This window comes from Poeciliopsis prolifica, unplaced genomic scaffold (assembly GCF_027474105.1).
Source record: "Poeciliopsis prolifica strain line A6 unplaced genomic scaffold, Auburn_PproV2 SCAFFOLD049, whole genome shotgun sequence".
NCBI classification, from domain to species: Eukaryota; Metazoa; Chordata; class Actinopteri; order Cyprinodontiformes; family Poeciliidae; genus Poeciliopsis; species Poeciliopsis prolifica.
This window is the reverse complement of record NW_026562424.1, coordinates 1,926,447-1,945,843: the sequence shown is the minus strand read 5'-3', so window position 1 is coordinate 1,945,843 and position 19,397 is coordinate 1,926,447. Positions and strand designations below refer to the sequence as shown.

Sequence of the window (19,397 nt, the reverse complement as noted above, 5' to 3'; positions counted from 1 at the left end):
TGTTTTAAAAAAGTACTACATCAAAAGATTTTTTTTTCATGTATTACATGAAAATAATCTGTCAGTGGAACGAACAGATTCAAGAACGACTGAATCAAACCCCTTGAGCAACGTGTTCCCCTCTCCGCCTGTGGGGGCGCTGCACCAAGAACCACTGATGAAAACGGCTGCAACTTCCTCCTTCACACAATATGAATGGAGCAGCGTCAGATAGTAAAAGGATTTTCCTTTTGTCTTCTGGAGCCATTTCTCCTGCTAGCACTAGGCTAGCATGTTAGCTTTGGTTGGATTTACCCAGAATGCCCTGCGCTGTAGTCCACTTCCTGCTTTTGAAGCGGTTTCCGGTCCGCTTGTCGTTCTCATATGCATTCAAACCGGACCAGAGTTCGGTTAGCGTTCACACCTCCCCTGATGAACCAGACTTTCTGTTAAAGTGGAGTTGGATTCAAACAGCTGAACATCTTTTGGTGTGAAACGTGAAGCTGTGGTTCTGACCCAGTCTGCGTTGGTTTTAAGAGACATTTTTATGAAAGCATTCACACCGATGCACATGATGAACTCCAGAGCGCATGTGGATCCCCGTCCTGCAGCCTGTGGCTTTAAACTTCAAACTTCATCCTGCTGCACACTGCAGCACAGCTGGATTCCTGGGATGCGCCTTTGTCCCGAACTGCAGCCCATCATAACTGGACATTCGTCACTCAGACATGTTTGGGGAAAAGCCGCTGGATCAGCCGCTGATTTGGTTATAAATACCACAACATGAAAGACAAGCCCAGCAGGGGAGAGGTCAAAGGGCAAACCAGTGGGAGGAGGGGGAGGTCATCATCATCATCGTCGTCTAACGTCTGAGAATCAGGTTATTGATGTGATCTGAACTGAATCAGATCACATCAATATGACTGATGTGCTGAAGTCCAAGTTTCAAAGCTAAAACTTCAAATTTTAAAAACAAAAATAAATCAGGTGAAGTTTAAATGAGAGAGAGAGAGAGAGAAAAAAGAGAGAGAGAGAAAGAGAAAGAGAGAGAGAAAGAGAGAGAGAGAGAGAAAGAGAGAAAGAGAGAAACAGAGAGAGAGAAACAGAGAGAGAGAAAGAGAGAGAGAGAGAGAGAGAGAAAAAGAGAGAGAGAGAAAGAGAGAGAGAAAGAGGGGGGGGGGATATTCATAACAGCAAAAATAAACATAAGGCCTGAAAACATAAAACTGAAATGATGTTTGGTTTTTTTCTGGTGTTGAATCCTGATACTTTGAGGAAATTCCAGAAATTTCCACTTTTATTTTTAAAAAGAATTTAGAGAGAATTTATTAATGTGAATATTTGGTGGAAAATGTTTTTCTATTCACATCTTTATTGATTCTACTATTTAAACAGAAGTTTCCTTTAAGTTTGTTCAGACAGTCCCACCCAGCAGGAGGTTCATCTCAGCTGCGGCTCCTGATTGGCCCGGACGTCCCGCCAAGCCCCGCCCCCCTCTCCCCCCTCTCCTCCCCGGCTGGTTTAAAGTTTCCCAGCTCGGCCTCTGATTGGTCGGGAAGTTTCTGAATAAGTTCTGCGCTGCGCTGCTGGAGACGCGCAGAGGCGGCCGGCATCCTGCAGCTTCAGCAGCTTCAGCAGCATGGAGACTCAACCGCAGCTTCACATCGGGAGCTTTAGATAAGAAAAGCAGGTTTGGGAATAAAAATAAACATTTGAGCGTCAACTGGTTGAAAATGCCTGGATTTGGGCGCCGGATTAACGCAACCTGGATTTTGCTGTTGGGGATTTTTCACTCGTGTTTCTCCAGTTACTCTGAGGATCAGTGCAGCTGGACAGGAAGGCGAGTATTGATGTAGTTTGCTTTAAACGTCGCATCCTGTGAAAACTAGACATCAGCTGTTCTGGATGCAACACGCCGGAAGTTGCTGCGGGATTAAAATGTTTGCAGGATTCATCCAGACAAACTTCATGGAGGGAAACGAGCAGCTTTCATTTTTATCGCTTCTATTTTTCCGAAATCTTGATTTTTGTGACGTTTTAACAAACATTGAGTCGTTTTCTCACATGTCAGCCACCAGGGGGCGCTTTTCATTATTTTTATCCTTTGCTGTAACTTTTCAGGAACCTGCATCTGTTTTTTATTCTTGATAAAGTTACTTTAATCTCATCTTGGACTCCGTAAAACTGTTTTATTGTATAAATGAACAGGGGTGGTTAAAAGAGGTGGGCTCCTGGGGGCCACTGACCATCTGCAAAGTCATGGAGTTAGAATGTTTTCATATTTTTGTGGTACTATTGATGAAATAGTTATGATTGGTTAATTTAAGGAGCTCTGTTTGTATTTATGGATGTATTTCTAAAGTTACCCCCAAGAAAAAACGAAGTATTTTTGTCTAGTTTCTGTTGCAAATATCTTAGTGCACTGAAAATAAGACAAACTAACTCAATAGTAACTTTCTGGCAAAATATAGGAGCTTGTTTTAATTTAGTCAGTAGTTATTTAATATTGATTTTTACTAAATGCACCAGGTCCACTGAGACATTTGTTCACTTATGACGAGATGTTTTTCCTCATATAACTCAAAAATTCATCCAGTAGAACTTTGTCATTTTTAAAACTATATTCAATCTTGCTTAAAAGTTACTTTAAGTTAGTTTTCTTATTTCAAGTGTACTAAAACATCTGCACTAGGAACAATACAAATATACTTTCTTGCAGTGATAAAACAGAACTAGTATTTTGCTTAGCATCATTTTCTATTGTTTTTTATCGTCTTCAAACTTTGAAATGTCCTGATGCTCTTGTGCTGTGCTGGTTTTTCATGTGGGCAGTTGCCCTGGGCGTCACTGGACTTGTGGGCGGTGGAATGTTGTCAACACCACATAAAATGGATTTAAAAACATTTTTATCCCTTTTTTGTGTGCATGATAAAGTTGGTAGTTCCTGCTTACAGCTGGGAAGATGGAGACTATTTTACAAGTTCTGGACCGGGTTGCAATATTTTCACTTCCCACAGGATCCAGAAGCAGCAGATCAGGAAAATAAAATCTTATATATATATATATAAATACATGGGAGCTCCCTGCATGTACGTAAATATTAATTTCTAATTTTTTCTGCCCTCAGTGGTTTATCGCAGCAGCAGGGCAGCGTGGAGCAGATCTCCCTGCACTGCTCTGAGGGGACCCTGGACTGGCTGTACCCCAAGGGGGCGCTGCGCCTCACCCTCACGCCCCGCCTGGCCCCCGTGGCGGCGGCGGGCCCCGGTGGCGGCGTCATCACGGCCTGCGTGAAGCCGTCGGAGCAGTTTCACGGCGCCCAGCTGTACCTGGAGAGGGACGGGCTGCTGGAGCTGCTGGTGGGGGACCGGATGGAGGCGTCGCCCCCACCGAGGGTCCGCTGCTTCAGCCGCACGCCGGGCCAGAGGGTGGCGCTGTTCCTGCAGGCCACGCCGCATCAGGACATCAGCAGGCGGACCGCATCGTTCCGCTACGAGCTGCGCGGCGGCTGGACGGCGCGCATGGCGCTGGACTCCAACGCCATCAGCAGAGAAGGCGAGTCAGAAGGTTTCACATTTAACCAGGAGAAGACGCCAACGCTCAGCAAATGGCGAAACGCTCCAAAACAGACAAAAAGAAAACAAATCCAACTGAAAACTGCAAATAACAAAATGCTGCAACTGCAGGAAACGAAAATGCTGCAAAAACAGAAGTCCTCCAGACCACTAGGGGGAGCCTGCAGTAACAAATATTACAGGAAGCTCTCATGGGAGAAATCACTGCTGGTAATTTTGTAGCTGGCAGCCATTTTGGCAGGGATCCCAAACTGTCGTGACAGTTACTATGACAACAATAAACAAACCACAAACTAGAAAATCTGAAAAAAGTATTAAATCGATATCGATTTGGTATCAATATTATGGATATTGTGAATCGATCCACTTCCTTTGCTTCATGTCTTTGACAATATTTAGGAAATGCAGCGTCTTTAAAATGACGGACTCCAGACTCCCCCTTGTGGTCTGGAGGATTCCTCCATGTTGCCTTTTTATTCTGCATTAATTCCTGCACCTGCAGCATTTTGCTGCCTGTTTGCTGCTGCAGCCTGTGTGCTGCTGCAGCCTGTGTGCTGCTGCAGCCTGTGTGCTGCTGCAGCCTGTGTGCTGCTGCAGCCTGTGTGCTGCTGCAGTCGTACAGGATCAGCCTGGATCCTGATGTTGGTCTGGTTGGAGGGAGGAAGCAGCCAAAGTTTCCAGGCTGAGGAGGCGCATGGAGGCTGAGGAGGCGCATGGAGGCGCAGTGTGGGGCTCTGAGGCTCTGAGGCTCTTAATGAGTATTCTGGGATTACTGCGGTTGCTGAGGCAACGCTGAGGCCTCCTTTGTTGAACTGCCTCTCTGTGGGGCAACTCGTCTGCAGCCCCCCCCCACAAAAAAACTCTTATTAGGCTGGAAAGAAGAGGAAGGAATCCCATTTATCAATGAGTTTTCTCTGGGTTGAGTGGGGGCCGAAGTGAACTTTAAAAAAAAGTTCAGTCCATTTTCTTCAGTTGGTTTTAATCAATAAATCTGACTAGAGATAATTAAAGACTAAATCTTACCGAGCAAATATCTTAGTTCACTTGAAACAAGACTAAACTAACTAACAAGAAATGGGAGCTTGTTTTAAAGTAATTAATTCCTTAATATTGGAATTATAAAGGAATAATCCCACTATTATTATCATTACAAGTGATCGTTCCACTGATAACGTGGAAAAATAATCTGATCAATATTATTAAAACAAGCTCCTATTTCTTAATCAAAAGTTATTTATGTTAGTTTTGTTTTATTTAAAGTGTATTGAGAAAATATACGAAAATTACTTGGTAGGATTTTGTGTTTTTTTCAGCTGGTTGAGACTTTAAGGTGTGAAGCTCATCTGTCTTTAAAGTGTTGGAGGATCCTCACCTCCACACTCCTCTGGTTCCTCCTCCTCTGGTTTCTCCTCTGGTTCCTCCTCTGGTTCCTCCTCCTCTGGTTTCTCCTCTGGTTCCTCCTCCTCTGGTTCCTCCTCTGGTTCCTCCTCCTCTGGTTTCTCCTCTGGTTCCTCCTCCTCTGGTTTCTCCTCTGGTTTCTCCTCTGGTTCCTCCTCTGGTTCCTCCTCTGGTTCCTCCTCTGGTTCTTCCTCCTCTGGTTCCTCCTCTGGTTTCTCCTCTGGTTTCTCCTCTGGTTCCTCCTCCTCTGGTTCCTCTGGTTCCTCCTCTGGTTTCTCCTCTGGTTCCTCCTCTGGTTCCTCCTCTGGTTTCTCCTCTGGTTTCTCCTCTGGTTTCTCCTCTGGTTCCTCCTCTGGTTCCTCCTCCTCTGGTTCTCCTCTGGTTTCTCCTCTGGTTCCTCCTCTGGTTCCTCCTCCTCTGGTTCCTCCTCTGGTTTCTCCTCTGGTTTCTCCTCTGGTTCCTCCTCCTCTGGTTCCTCTGGTTCCTCCTCTGGTTCCTCCTCTGGTTCCTCCTCCTCTGGTTTCTCCTCTGGTTCCTCCTCCTCTGGTTCCTCTGGTTCCTCCTCTGGTTCCTCCTCTGGTTTCTCCTCTGGTTTCTCCTCTGGTTTCTCCTCTGGTTCCTCTGGTTCCTCCTCCTCTGGTTCCTCTGGTTCCTCCTCTGGTTTCTCCTCTGGTTCCTCCTCTGGTTCCTCCTCTGGTTCCTCCTCCTCTGGTTCCTCCTCTGGTTCCTCCTCTGGTTCCTCCTCTGGTTTCTCCTCTGGTTCCTCCTCTGGTTTCTCCTCTGGTTCCTCCTCCTCTGGTTCCTCCTCTGGTTCCTCCTCTGGTTTCTCCTCTGGTTCCTCCTCCTCTGGTTCCTCTGGTTCCTCCTCTGGTTCCTCCTCCTCTGGTTCCTCTGGTTCCTCCTCTGGTTCCTCCTCTGGTTTCTCCTCTGGTTCCTCCTCTGGTTCCTCCTCCTCTGGTTCCTCCTCTGGTTCCTCCTCTGGTTTCTCCTCTGGTTCCTCCTCTGGTTCCTCCTCTGGTTCCTCCTCTGGTTTCTCCTCTGGTTCCTCCTCTGGTTCTTCCTCCTCTGGTTTCTCCTCTGGTTCCTCCTCTGGTTTCTCCTCTGGTTCCTCCTCTGGTTCCTCCTCTGGTTTCCTCCTCTGGTTCCTCCTCTGGTTCTCCTCTGGTTCCTCCTCTGGTTTCTCCTCTGGTTTCTCCTCTGGTTCCTCCTCTGGTTCCTCCTCTGGTTCCTCCTCCTCTGGTTCCTCCTCTGGTTCCTCCTCTGGTTTCTCCTCTGGTTCCTCCTCTGGTTCCTCCTCCTCTGCAGCAGCAGTCAGTTTTATGGCGGCGCTTCGTTTCCTCTGTTTTTGTTGTTTTGCTTTGAGCTCCAGCCCGTTTGTCTCCTTCCTGTCGGCTCTGATTTGCATCTAGGTGTTTATTTCACGTTGGCGGTTTGAACTTGTCGACTGACTCCGGCTGCTTGTTGTCTCCTCAGATGCCTGCCGGCCGTGCAACGATACCGAGATCCTGATGGCGGTTTGCACCAGCGACTTTGGTAAGTTGACGGGAATTAAACTCCTGGAGCTTAAAGGGGCAGTTCGGCATTTTAGAAGCTGATTTTAGGTTACGTTTGTTTATAACATGTGAAGCAGGAAAGATACCCTGGACTTTTAGCAAAATCTGTTTTATGAATATTTGCTTTGGGCAAATTTTCCAAACAGAAGCCAATTATTATTTATACAGGAAATTGGGGTTGGAGGCAGCGCAGCGCTAATTATCCTCCTGATTGAAGCAGAGCGGTGAACACATTTAGAGTCCAAGAGTTCATCTGCTGCCAGCCTACAAACTTCAGTCTGGATTCAGTTAAAGTGAACTCTGGTTCGGTCCGAATGCATATGTGAATGCCAAGCGGACCGGAGGCCGCTCTAAGATCAGGAAGTGGACTACAGCTCAGGGCATTCTGGGTAAATACAACCAAAGCAAACGCACTAGTCTTGTGCTAGCAACAGAACTCCTCCAGCTGCTAAAATGTGAGCCACTTTGTTTTTGTTTACATTTTGTGAAGAAGGAAGGTTTTCATGTTGTTTTCTTCAGTGGGTCTTGGTGCAGCGCCCCCCACAGGCCAGGAGGCTGTGTTTTTTTTGACAGTGAGGTGAAAGAAAACCGCAGCAGCTCCGAATGTGACCAATCTTGTAATTTTGGTTCGTATCAGGAGTGAGAACACCCAGAACCAGCAGGAAGTTGTTTGCGTTATTTTATTGAAATGCCGTTTCCTGCACTGCACATGAAATGAACTTCCTGTTTCTCTGCAGTCGTTCGAGGGAACATCCGGTCGGTGGAGGAGGACGAAACGCTGCGCGCCGCCGTGATCAAGGTCAGCGCCACCCGGGTTTTCCGTCAGAAGTACACGCTGTTCACGGGGAGCGGTCGGCTGGCGAGCCGCGGCGAGGTGCGGACGCTGCTGCAGTGCGGCGTCCGGCCAGGACCCGGCAGCTTCCTCTTCACCGGCAGAGTGCACTTCGGCGAGGCCTGGCTGGGCTGCGCGCCGCGCTACAAGGACTTCCAGAGGACTTACTCTCTGGCCAAAGCCGCCCAGCAGATCCCCTGTGAACTTCCTGTAGACTGAGATGCTCGGATGAAACCGTGGCGCTGAACGCCAAGCAGCCGCCGCCCCCGCCAGGCTGCTGCAGCCAGGCAGCCCCCGCCAGGCAGGCACCGCCAGGCAGGCACCGCCAGGCAGGCACCGCCAGGCTGCTGCAGCCAGGTTTGAAGTGAATCCTCAGCATGACTTCCTGGACTTGAACAAAAGAATTTTAGCTTTGGACTATTTTCTCAAGCGCGTCGTCTGAGGGTTGTTGGTTTAAAACTCAGGAAAACAAAGAAATCTCAGTGGTTTGTTGCGGCTGTGGGATGATTTCGGTGGATGATGTCAGACGTCCAGCGGCTCGTGTTGTCCTCTAACCGAGGAGGGAGGACTGGACAATGAATCAATAACGATAAATATCACCATCTGTGAAAACATCCCAGAATATTCACTGAACTCTCTCTGGTTGCCTAGCAACAAGCTGCTGAGTGACTTACAGCAGGTTCAAATCCGCCGCCTGAAAACTGCTAAAGCAATAAGACACAACGAACGGAGTTAAACAGGAGAGGCTTTACTTCAGATATTTAAAACATAAATCAGTAATTATCGATATCGGCTGATATCGATAACTATTGTGATCGTCCAGCCAGACGAAGAGGTTCGATAAGAATCGCTGAAGAATATTTGCACTCAAAGGAAGGAGGGAAAATGCTGCAAGCACTGAAAACCAAATGAGGGAACAAAGCAACTTTATGTAGTGGAGCAACGAGAATTTAATATATGAACAGATGAGAGCAGCTGATGCTGCCATCATGGATTCACTTCCTGTTGCAAACAATCTGCCACAATAAATCAGGTGGTGATTGGACAAAATAGCCATAAATCTGGTTATTTAAAAAAACCAGCTGAAATAAATCTAATCAATATCGACGCGTATTAATCCTCCAAATATAAATGTTATAGAGATGCACCAATATATCTGCTGTCGACTGGCTGGCGTCTGGAAACTCCGATATTTTTCCAGTCATTGAACACAACCAGCTACCAGTTTTGCTCATCAGTGTAGAAGCTAATGCTGAGTGAAGAGGACGTAGCATTAGCCGCTTTAGCTCTAATGAGTAAGGAAAATGTGTTTTCAGTACTGCGTCTGTAGAGAGACCTGGACTTTCAGTAGCAAACAGGAAGGCTGAACTCCTGCTGGGGTTTTCGGGAACCAGCTTGAAATGCTAACAGAAAGTTTTTAACTGTATCCGTTCCCCCAGAAACGTAAATATTCTTAGCAGGTTCTACAGTGACCTTTGACCCCAAACACATCATACATGACAAGAACAATGGCGGATTACTGGTTGTTTTATTACTTTTAATGAAAGTGAGACAAAGTTCAAATTGACTCGTTGCTTTGGATTTTTTTGTTTTGTTTACTACTAAGCTCATGTCCCAGACTGCGTGCTTAGCGCCACTCACTGGTGTGGAGGAGTAAAAACGTTTTGCCGTTTTTCTCTGTTTCCTTGTGGATGTAAATATTTCTGGAAAATAAATTCATTACAACAATAAATTTCTACACGAATAAAGTTGGAATAAGATAATAAAGTAGTAATTTTATGAGAAAAGCATCTTGTGAAATTATACTTTGGTTTCAGTTTTACAAATGAGGAAATATTTCATATTTTAGCATCAAATTATCACTTATGAAATGGTTGTTTCAAATAACGGCGTATCATTCTATCCAAGCTTTTCTCTCATGAAAACTGCTTTTTTATTGTCATTTTGTTTCTTTTTGTAATATTTTCACTTTATTGTTGTATTTTGTTCTATATCCCAACAAGTTTGAAGGTTTTCCAGGTTTTATGTTTTCACAAAGCAGCAAACGTTCACACCAAATTACCGTGATATGCTTATGCTGCCATTTTTATGATGTAAATTTATGTTAATATCAGAATGAATGTAAATATGTTCATAAGAAGTTTTATAAAGAAGGAAACAAAAAAATATTGTGGATTATTTTTATGTTCTGTTTTGTGCTATTAAAATATCGTCTAAGAAGGAAAAACGTTTCGGATTCTTGACTGAACTGCTCAGTTTTCCTCAAACGTTTCTCAGCCGTAAGTCACTTTAAGTACCGATCAATCAGATTCCTGAAAGCCCAGAACAAAACGCCCAGAGATTTAGGGACCGCTTGGCACTGGGCGGGCGGAGGGCCGCTGGGGTCAAAGGTCGTCTGAAAACAGCAGTTGGAATCCTCTTGTGCTCAGGCTCCTGTTTTTGGATTCGGGAAGCAATAAATCGCGGCTGGCGGAGCGGACGGGGGGGAAAGTGCCACGCAGTCGCTCGCCCCATCCTGACCGCATGCGCCAAGAAGAACCGACTCCACAGGAATCCTGATATTTCTAACATTTTATCAGAAAACAGTGAAAAATGTTTAGTTTTTATCAGGTCAAATGGAATCATGTTTATGCTGCAATGCTACATGGGCAGATTTGCTGTTTTTTTTTTGGAAATGCCAACATGTACGGCAGAACATAAAGGCCATAAGTAGAAAAAATTAAAAGTAAAACAAAAATATGAGAATAAACTCATAATATTACCAGCAAATTGTAAAACTATGACTTTATTCTCATAATAGTACGATTAGTCTCGTATCATTTCTACATTATTCCTGCTGTCCTACAACTTTATTTTCATCATTTCATTTTGTTGGCCCTAATAAACTGCTGCAGCGCCTGAAAGGAGAACATTTCTGGAAAGAGCTCCAGTTTCTAACAGGCTGTTTACTGTTAGCATCAGGATCGAAACATTTCCTCAAATATATCAGAACAGTTTGGTAAAAAGACCTAAAGACGCTTCCTGCTCACTTTAAACATCCATTTATCTTCCTAATTTATTTGATTTTACATTAGCTAATTATGCTAACTTCTTCTAAAGGAGTTAGCTAACAGCGTTAGCTCTAGTCAACAGTAGATCAATAGATATCTCCATGTTTGTGAATTCATTAGCTTGGTTTCACGTCAGCTTCTGCTAAAGACACATGCTAACTGTATTAGCTCTGGCTAACTGTATTAGCTCAGTCACGTTAGCTTGTTTCAGCAGGTGCCTTGTATATAACGACTAATAAAACTTTAAGGCCGTTGGCGTTAATCCAGACCTGGGGCCCAAAGTGGGCCCTGAAGGTCCGGCATCCTGCATGTTTTATTCTCTGTTGACCTTTTCAGCAGGTCAATGTTCTTCTTAGGCCTGTAATGAGCCATCATTGGATCCAGGTGTGTCGGTCCGACCCTCCAGGACCCTCCACTGATCCAGATGTTTTGTATATTAACCTCCATGACGTTCTTGGATCGTTTTCAGGATCGAGTTACTGGGTCAAAAACGCCAATCTCTGTAGCTGGATAATATAATAAATAAACAATCTTTGGAATAATTGTAATATTTTAAATTCCGCAAACAACAGTTTAGGTTAATATGAACATGTTTAAGCTGAGCTCAGACTGCAGAACATTTTCCAAACCTTTCCAGTAAAATCAGCAGCTGTTTCCGCATGTTGCATTAAACTCAGTAAAACCTGAGCTCCATGCATGCAAAGATCTGCACTGCAGCAGCAGGCAGTTTGCACACTGGGCATCACAAAGCATCACAAATCATCACAAAGCATCACAAAGCATCACAAAGTGGCCGACCTGGACCAGGAGCTGCCGGCAGGGAAACGCCCAGCCATTTATTGGCCCTTTAACATCCTCTGTGTGTGTGTGTGTGTGTGTGTGTTTGTGTGTGTGTGTGTGTGGTGTGTGTGTGTGTGTGTTTGTGTCCGGCCGGACCGAAGTTCTTGCTGCAGCCTGATGAGCCAAAACAAAGAGCCTCAGATTGCAGCTCCTCACTAAAACATCATGCAACAATTTGACTGAACTTCCTGCATTATTGTCATTTTGTTGATTCTTTCTCCTGAATTAATGTGTCAGTTTTACAACACAAGCCGCACTTTCCAGATTTTATTTGGAAAAATGTTTGAGGGTCTTTAATCGCTTCACCACTTTGTTTCAATCTGTCACATAAAATCCCAACAACTTTGTGGGATTAATTAGTGACTAATTTGGAAAGTTTTGTCCAATAAACAGAAATAAAAAGACAGACTGTCCAACAACTAGAGCATCACTGGGAATAAACGAGTTTTCATCAGTTTTCTGAGAACATCTGACCGATTATAGATTGATATATATAGATTCATTTCCTCCTCTGTGGTGTAAATGATTCAGCTGGAACCGTCCAGTCATGGTTCCTCCATGCAATCTTTCCCACAGATCCGTCCACAGCTGCTCGTTTCTGGTTCCGATCCAAACCAGCCGTCCCATGTTTTCCCGCTAATCTCCCTCTGAGTCAGAAACCACTCTAAGTTTCTGCAGCTCTTGGTTTTTACCTGTTCTTGGCCACTGGGACCAGTATGGCGCTCACTGGCTGCCCTTTTCTTTCACATATCAAACATTTAACGTAAAACTAACTTACAATTCATTTATTAATAATGGCAAAACGAACAAAAGCCTGAAAACATAAAAACGTAGCAGACTGGATGTTTGTGAGGGAAATGTTTGAATTTTTTGGTGTTGATGCTCCGGTTGTACTTTAACTGGTCCGCTGAGTTGTGGTCAGCCGGTTGCCATGGCAACAGATGTCTGCGGCTGACACAGAAAAAATGGAGAAAAAAATAAAAACTTGATTGGTTTTGATTTGATTTTCTGAACTTTTTTCCATATTTTTGTGTTCAACAAACAATAAAAACTGGACTGAATGTTCGCCTGCAGAAAGTCACAACGTTCATGAAATACTTCATGCAGAAATGTTTCCTACAGCAGCAACTATGTACAATTAAATCAATTGTCCAATATGAAAAAAACTCATTTGTTGAGTTTCCTGAAGCAACTTTAAAGAACCGACAGAAACCAATCTGTTAGTTTACGTATCAAAACATCTTAGCTTTGAGTTTTATAGAAAAAAAACAAGAAGCAAAAATTAAATCCCAACTAAATTTATTGTAGTTTGTGATTTTAATGTGAAACAAGAGAAAAGTTAAAGGTTTGTGTGTGATTGTGTCTCCTGCTAGAAAATCCCATATTCAGCTCTGAAGTGTGAGGGGACCTACGGTGGCCTGAAGAGGTCAAAGGTGAGCAGGAGAACGAGTCCAAAAGCACGTTTACGGGCCGCGGGGTTAAACCAGTGAAGAGCAGCAGGGAGCAGAACCTTTGTTCCTCCAGAGCCTAATCCCTCCACACAGCACAGCGAGGATCCATCAGGGCCGAGCCGGGCCGAACCTGGCCCCGACCGGTTCTAATACGCTTCTAATCCTGATTTATGAAACACAGACGCCGAAACAAGGTAATAAATATCCTCATAAACTGTTATCACAACACAGCCACCAAATATGAGTTCATGCTGCCGACCTCTCAGGCTGGAAAAAAGGAATCGCAGATCCCACACATGCTGGACCCCAACACCATTATCGCACTTTCAGGGCGATAATCAGTTTCTTCTCCGCGAGGAACATAAAGGTTGAGCAGTCAGAAACAAAATAAACCCATTTTGCACTTCAAAAACTGGCCTTTTTTCTCTTTTTCGTCATAATTATAAAATAAAAACTGCTGCCCATAGCAGAGTTAGAAATGTTTCTCACATGTGGAAAACATTTGAAGTGCAACTAACCTCCTGAAAGTTTAGCTCCGCCCCCAAACTACTTTTAACTCCTAGTGGGCGGGGCCAAACGGCACGGAGAGGCGTGGCCAAGCAGGAAGTGGAGCTTCACTGATGCCTTCAAAGTTACAAATTTACAAGAGAAAAATCTGAAATTCTGAAACTAATTTCACAAATTTCTGAGTTTTGAAACTCAGAAAATTTTATACAAATTTGTTTCCTCCAGCAGATTTGTGACTTCTCACTCAGAAAGTTTCAATTTAGTCTCAAAATGTCTGTAATTAGTTTCAGGGAAAGTTTTTACTTTTCAAACTGAAATATTTTCTTGTTATTTTCTACAAAATTTCTCACATTTTTTGGTGGAAATGTGCTTTTTTTCCATCTTCACTCTGTGGTTCCTGTGTCTGACTGTATCTGACAAACAAGACAAAACAAATGTGCAATGAAACTGGAAGTGATTTAGAAAAATAAGCGAGTCTAGAAGCAGCCTGCTCGGTTTTGTACTGACTGGTTTGTTCTGCAGCAGCTCTAAGTGGCTGCACCAAAGGAAGCTGCTGACAGCCGGCGGCCTGTTTGCATCCCCCGCAGCGTGCGGCGGCCCGGCTGATGTGTCAGCGGCTCTGCGCCCCTTGCAGGGGAACATGTGCGCTGGAATTCTCCCCCAATTAAGACCGGGATTATCCGGGTCCAGTGTGGGAACCGGCCGAGTGTGGGAAACGCAGCGCTGGTCCCTCCTCCCTCGCTGCTGTTCATCAATTCGCCTCCCTCACCCTGACTGTAACCACTCTTCCTCTCACAAGTTACCTTTTTATCCTTTCTTTCTTTCTTTCTTTCTTTCTTTCTTTCTTTCTTTCTTTCTTTCTTTCTTTCTTTCTTTCTTTCTTTCTCTCTTTCTTTCTTTCTTTCTTTCTTTCTTTCTTTCTTTCTTTCTTTCTTTCTTTCTTTCTTCTTTCTTTCTTTCTTCTTTCTTTCTTTCTTTCTTTCTTTCTTTCTTTCTTTCTTTCTTTCTTTCTTCTTTCTTTCTTTCTTCTTTCTTTCTTTCTTTCTTTCTTTCTTTCTGCAAAAACTCAAACTCTTACCAAGGATTTTTGTTCTACTTTCCAAAGAATACACTTGAAATAAAACTAACTTACAACTAACTTTTCAGCAAGATAATATATAGTAAATAATTCCTAACTTACTATTGATGAAAACGTTGCAGTTTCATTTTCATATTTTTCATATTAACGTCTTTTAAGTGAAATAATCTGCTGGTGGAACTAGAAGTTTTAAGGATTTATTTACTAAAACTAAAGTTATTTATCGTTGTCTTATTTCACGTGTATGATGTCGTCTCAACTAAAACCAAACTCAAAACCAAAAGATTTGGAGTTTTTTGCAGTTTTAGCTTCACCTGGATCAAATTCTGAAAATAAACAAATAAATAAAAAAATCTCCGATTTGCATCCAGTTATTAGTTGCAAACTAAATTTCTGCTTTAATAAGTCAAACATGTCGATGATATAAGTTTGTTCTGTAACAAACGTATTTTCTTATTTAAAGCAGAAATTTATTTGCTCATTAATGTATTTGGCTAAATGAGAAATATGCAGAATGTGAATTTTTCAAATCCAAATTAATTGTCAGAACAATCAAGTTTCAGCCCCATTTCCCACAGATCCTTCTCACACACACACACACACACACACACACACACACACACACACACACACACACACACACACACACACACACACACACACACACACACACACTGGCATCTCTCATTAAGCTTGTATCAATTAAGCATCAACCTCCTGAAACAAAGGCGGTGTTGACGCGCGGCGCGGCGCCGGCCATGTGAGGAACTTCCTCTGTTCCTCTGAACCGAACCGTCAGGTCGGCCATTTTATCCTGGACTTTCCAACAGAGAAACAAGTTTATAAAGCTAAAAGAAATACAGACTAAAGCTTCAGGGAGAGCTCAAAAGATTCCAGATGTTAGAGTTTCTCTGCAGGACAGCAGCAACCTTCGTTAGCTTTAGCTTAGCATGTAAGCTAATGCTAACAGGAGAAGCTAAATCTCTGGGCTGGTAAAGCTATCAAAAACTAGCAGCAATATTTTGGGTTATTTAGTCTGTCACAAAAGAAATTGGAGTTTATTTTTAAAAGTCGCTCATTTATCCATAAATGTCACAGTTAAGAAATAAATGCATAATTAGAAAACTAAATATTTAGCAATAAGGTAAATATTTAACTTGAAACGGAATATTCAACTAAATATTCAGTTTAAAACAAATTAACTATCTTTATATGCTAAAACTACTTATTTAGCAGAATAAATATTTTGCAAGCAGGCTAAATATCCTCAAACTAAATATTTAGCTTCACACTAAATAGTTAACTACTAAATATTTGAATATTTAGGTTCACACTAACTATTTAGCTGGATAATTGAATATTTAGTTAGCCAGCTAATATTAAAGTATTTAGTTAAACTAAATATATAGCAAATAGGCTAAAACCCAAACTAAATATTTAGCCAGCTAACCAAATATTTAGTTCCAAACTAAACATTTAGGTTGAAGCTAAAAATTTAGTGAGCTAGCTAGTTAAGTACTTAGCTGGTTATATAACTAAATATTTAGTTATCAAACTAAATAACCAAGGACTCAATAACCAAAATAGCATTTTAGAAAATAACAGACTGAGAAAACAGAAAAAAGTGGCAGAAAGTGCAGATTTACTACTTTGTACAAATATTTGCAGCGTTTCTCAAAATGGCGGCTTTTCAACAATATTACAGGGGAGGATCGACAAAATTATTATTGTGCTCATTTTAATTTATCATGTGATGAACTGATTGCTTGTTGCGGCAGAATATTCTGACAGTAAAAGCCTCCTGCAGTTGAGTGAGTGAAGTTTCGGGTGTTTCCTGCAGGCTTTGTCTGGATGAGGGGCCCACCGTCTCTAAGAGGCCCTGAAGCTGCCGCCGTTTCTCAGAGATTATTCATCATTTCCAGTTTGAATCACAGTTATTGCATCATCTTACTGATTGTTCATGTTTGGGTGGAAGAGCTGCTGCAATCCAGAGCAGCTCTGACAGGAGCCACAATCATCCGGTTACATGATGAAGACGGGCAACAGTTGCTTCCCATTAAAATAACCACATATGATCCCACCAAGCATGACGGATCGAGCTTTTCCCCACGACTTCAACGATAACATCACTGAAATGCCCACATGGGGGAAAATCTTTTTTTTATTGTGCTAAGCTGGTGGAGGAATGCAGTTGGGATCCATATTTACATGATAATAGTGACCACCTACTGGATAAATACCAAGAAGTCAACAGTAGAAAAACTGTTGGGGTTTAAGAGAAGCTGGCAGTTTGCCTTGAAGACCAGCTGTGCAACGTTTCAGCTTCTCATCATTATTAGTCTACAGACAGTAGAGCTTCTTCACGTAGCTCTGCAAACATCTCATTTCTTCTTCTTCTGTGGCTGAGCAACAAGAAAACAACCTTATTTTGTTTCTCTTATGACAAATAACTCAAAGTTTTGCAGTAGGTTAGCGGTAGCCTCAACCATCGTCAGTCATAACTCAAACTTAAGACTTTAAAACCTCCATGAATGAAATTTAAGACCAAAATCTACACAGAACTGTGCAATCATCATCCAGCCAACTGCTGATAAATTTGCACTTATCCATGATAGATACAAGAAAGCAAGTTAGCTACAAAGAGTATTAGCAGCTAGTAAGCGTTAGCCTCAGCCATCTTAAGTTGTAAGTCTCAAACTGCAGACATTTTAAGATCTTTGTAGATGGAAATTAAGGCCCACATCTCCATAGATATGTACAAACGCTGTCCGGACAGCATTTGCACATATCTATGGTAAATGCCAAAACATCTCCATAGAAATGTAACTTCGTCCAGCCAATAGACAATAAGTTTACACTTACCCATGATTGATGCAAAAAAAAAAGCTAACTGGATAGCTAGGAGGGGTATTAGCAGTAAGTTAGCGGTAGCTTCAGCCATGTTGAGTGACAGAATGCGATAAAGTGTGACTCAAACATTTGCCTGGGGAAAACACATTAAACACACTTACTTTTGAAAAAATGAATTTAAGTCAATTTAAGGCCTTAGTTTTAGCTACACGTATTTAAGTCTTTTCCAGCCGTTTTACGGATGGAAGATTTGATCTGCAGATAGTAAAACCTGGTTTTGATTTTCCCACAGATCCGCCGGTGAGACCCCAGAAACACCCAGAGTTCTGGCACAGATACTGTGTTGGCACAAACCCAACTCTCCCCCCTCCCCCACCCGTTTCCCAGGGTCCTGGGAGTTTTTACATCACTGACAGAATCCCACTTCCCACTCCTCTCCAACCTTCACACCCTGCCCTCAGATTGTTAAATTTCCCCAACAGAAACGGCCTCCATGTTTCATTTTGGCTTATGAAATAATAAAATTGTTTCCTTTAACTCACCTTTATGGGGATTTAAAGGAAATTCTTTCCTGTCCACATAATTAATACGAACCCTTGTTGTGCAAAAATCCTGGCTGGCATTGAGGGAAAGTATGCATGTATGGGGAACATGTAATGACATTATTCTCACCAGGGCGACCCTCCTCCCCCCTCATTGTCGCAGCGCTTTCTTCTCCTGAGCTCGTGAAATTGACATAAGCTTCGCAAACATTCCTGGCATTTTTTTCTCAAGGCTGGATCTCTTTGGGGCCTTTCATAGAGCGGAGCGTCAGTCTGAGCAGCACCACCTACTGGCGGCACAGAGACCCGCTGTTTAACCGGGTCGCTCCGATTGATCTGGATTCAAAGGGCAGGAATTACGCTCCCTACATTGGATCTGATTTAGGTAGAAAGAAAAAGATCTGCTGCAGGAAATCAAAGGAGACGCCGTTTTGCTCAGATTACCAGATTTATGCAGAAAAAATGATAAATAATAGAAAACAGATAAAACTGTTTTAGGTGGTTTGTATTTGAGTCCAGTCAGTCTGAGGATCCATCACTGGGACTTTGGTTTAAAGCTGCAGAATGTAACTTTATTAATATGAGGCAGATAATCAGAAAAAGATTGATCTCCTCCCCCGTTTTCCGCTGTCAGGTCTTATTTCTGTTTTGCTGCAAAACAAAAATCCATCTGAACGACTCAACATTGCACAATGAAGGCTCTGGAGTGGCCTAGTCAAAGTCTGGGCTGCAGTTCTGTTGAAGTGATGTTAGGTTGGGAAACACTCCGATCTGACTAAACAGTTTTCACTCTCTAGGTCAGGGGCGTTAAAAGTTCGGGGGCCATCTGGGGCACAGGAGGGAAATTTCAGCACTTAAATTTTTTGGGTGAAATTTCACAAAATTTCTAAGGTAGATTTTTTTTCTGGTAAAATTTTTGTAGATCAATTTCTGACGGCAAATTTAAAATGAATAAAAACTGCACAGGATAAAAATTCAGTCCAATAAATGCAAGAAAAACAAAGTTTTTTTGAGACTGTTATTCTTCCATAGACGTTTTTCTCGCAGCAGGTCTTTGGATAAACTTACCTTCAGTCTTTCCTCGTCACTCTGCAGCAACACGAAGCTCAGGTGTGTGTCGGCGAAACTGCTGCACTTCAAAAACACAAAGTCTTACCAAGTATTTTTTTCTCTTATTTCTGTGTAAATATCTTAGTGCACTTTAAATAAGACTAAACTAAATTACAAGTAACTTATCAGCAAGAAAGCAGCTGGTTTAGAGGTAATAATTCCTGAATATTGATGAAAAAGTTCTAGTTCCACTGGCAGATTATTATAACATTTTTTCTATGTAATCAGTGTAACTAGAACTATTTCATCTATATTAAGGAGTTATTGAATTCAGACATTCTCCTTTTCTTGCTGAAAAGCTGCTTGTAAGTTTGTTTAGTTTTAAGTGTACTCAGATATTTACAGTAGAAATTAAACAAAAAATTCTTGGGAATATTTAGTTTTTTCAGTGAATTTTCCAGTAGCTTCACTTTCAAGCTGAATGACTGATAAATGAATCTCATAAGACAGGTGAAATAACTCGGTGTAACTTTACAAACTGGATACACTGGTTGGTGATTTCTTTGACGACAGCGCCCCCGTGTGGCTGGATCTACAGCTGCATTCAAACCAAAACATTCAGGAGTTTTTGTTGCAGGTTTTTACAGATCTGAGTGACAGAAAACCCAAAACTATTCTGTTTCATCCTCAAA

At 42.5% G+C, this 19,397-nt stretch overlaps 1 protein-coding gene across 1 annotated transcript; it reads left to right on the top strand.

The window, feature by feature from the left end:
- The first annotated feature begins 1,591 nt into the window (after positions 1-1,591).
- metrn (meteorin, glial cell differentiation regulator) lies at positions 1,592-9,558 on the top strand. Its single transcript, XM_055058123.1, has 4 exons — positions 1,592-1,819; positions 3,107-3,534; positions 6,426-6,485; positions 7,243-9,558. Exons 1-4 carry the CDS (start codon positions 1,713-1,715, stop codon positions 7,554-7,556), a joined length of 909 nt encoding a protein of 302 aa, XP_054914098.1. The 5' UTR covers positions 1,592-1,712; the 3' UTR covers positions 7,557-9,558.
- The last annotated feature ends 9,839 nt before the right edge of the window (positions 9,559-19,397 follow it).

Coding starts and splice junctions, on each gene's coding strand:
- metrn (XM_055058123.1), top strand. CDS start 1,713: ATGCCTGGATTTGGGCGCCGGATTAACGCAACCTGGATTTTGCTGTTG. Junction 1,820..3,106: donor CAGTGCAGCTGGACAGGAAG/GCGAGTATTGAT, acceptor TTCTGCCCTCAG/TGGTTTATCGCAGCAGCAGG. Junction 3,535..6,425: donor CAACGCCATCAGCAGAGAAG/GCGAGTCAGAAG, acceptor TTGTCTCCTCAG/ATGCCTGCCGGCCGTGCAAC.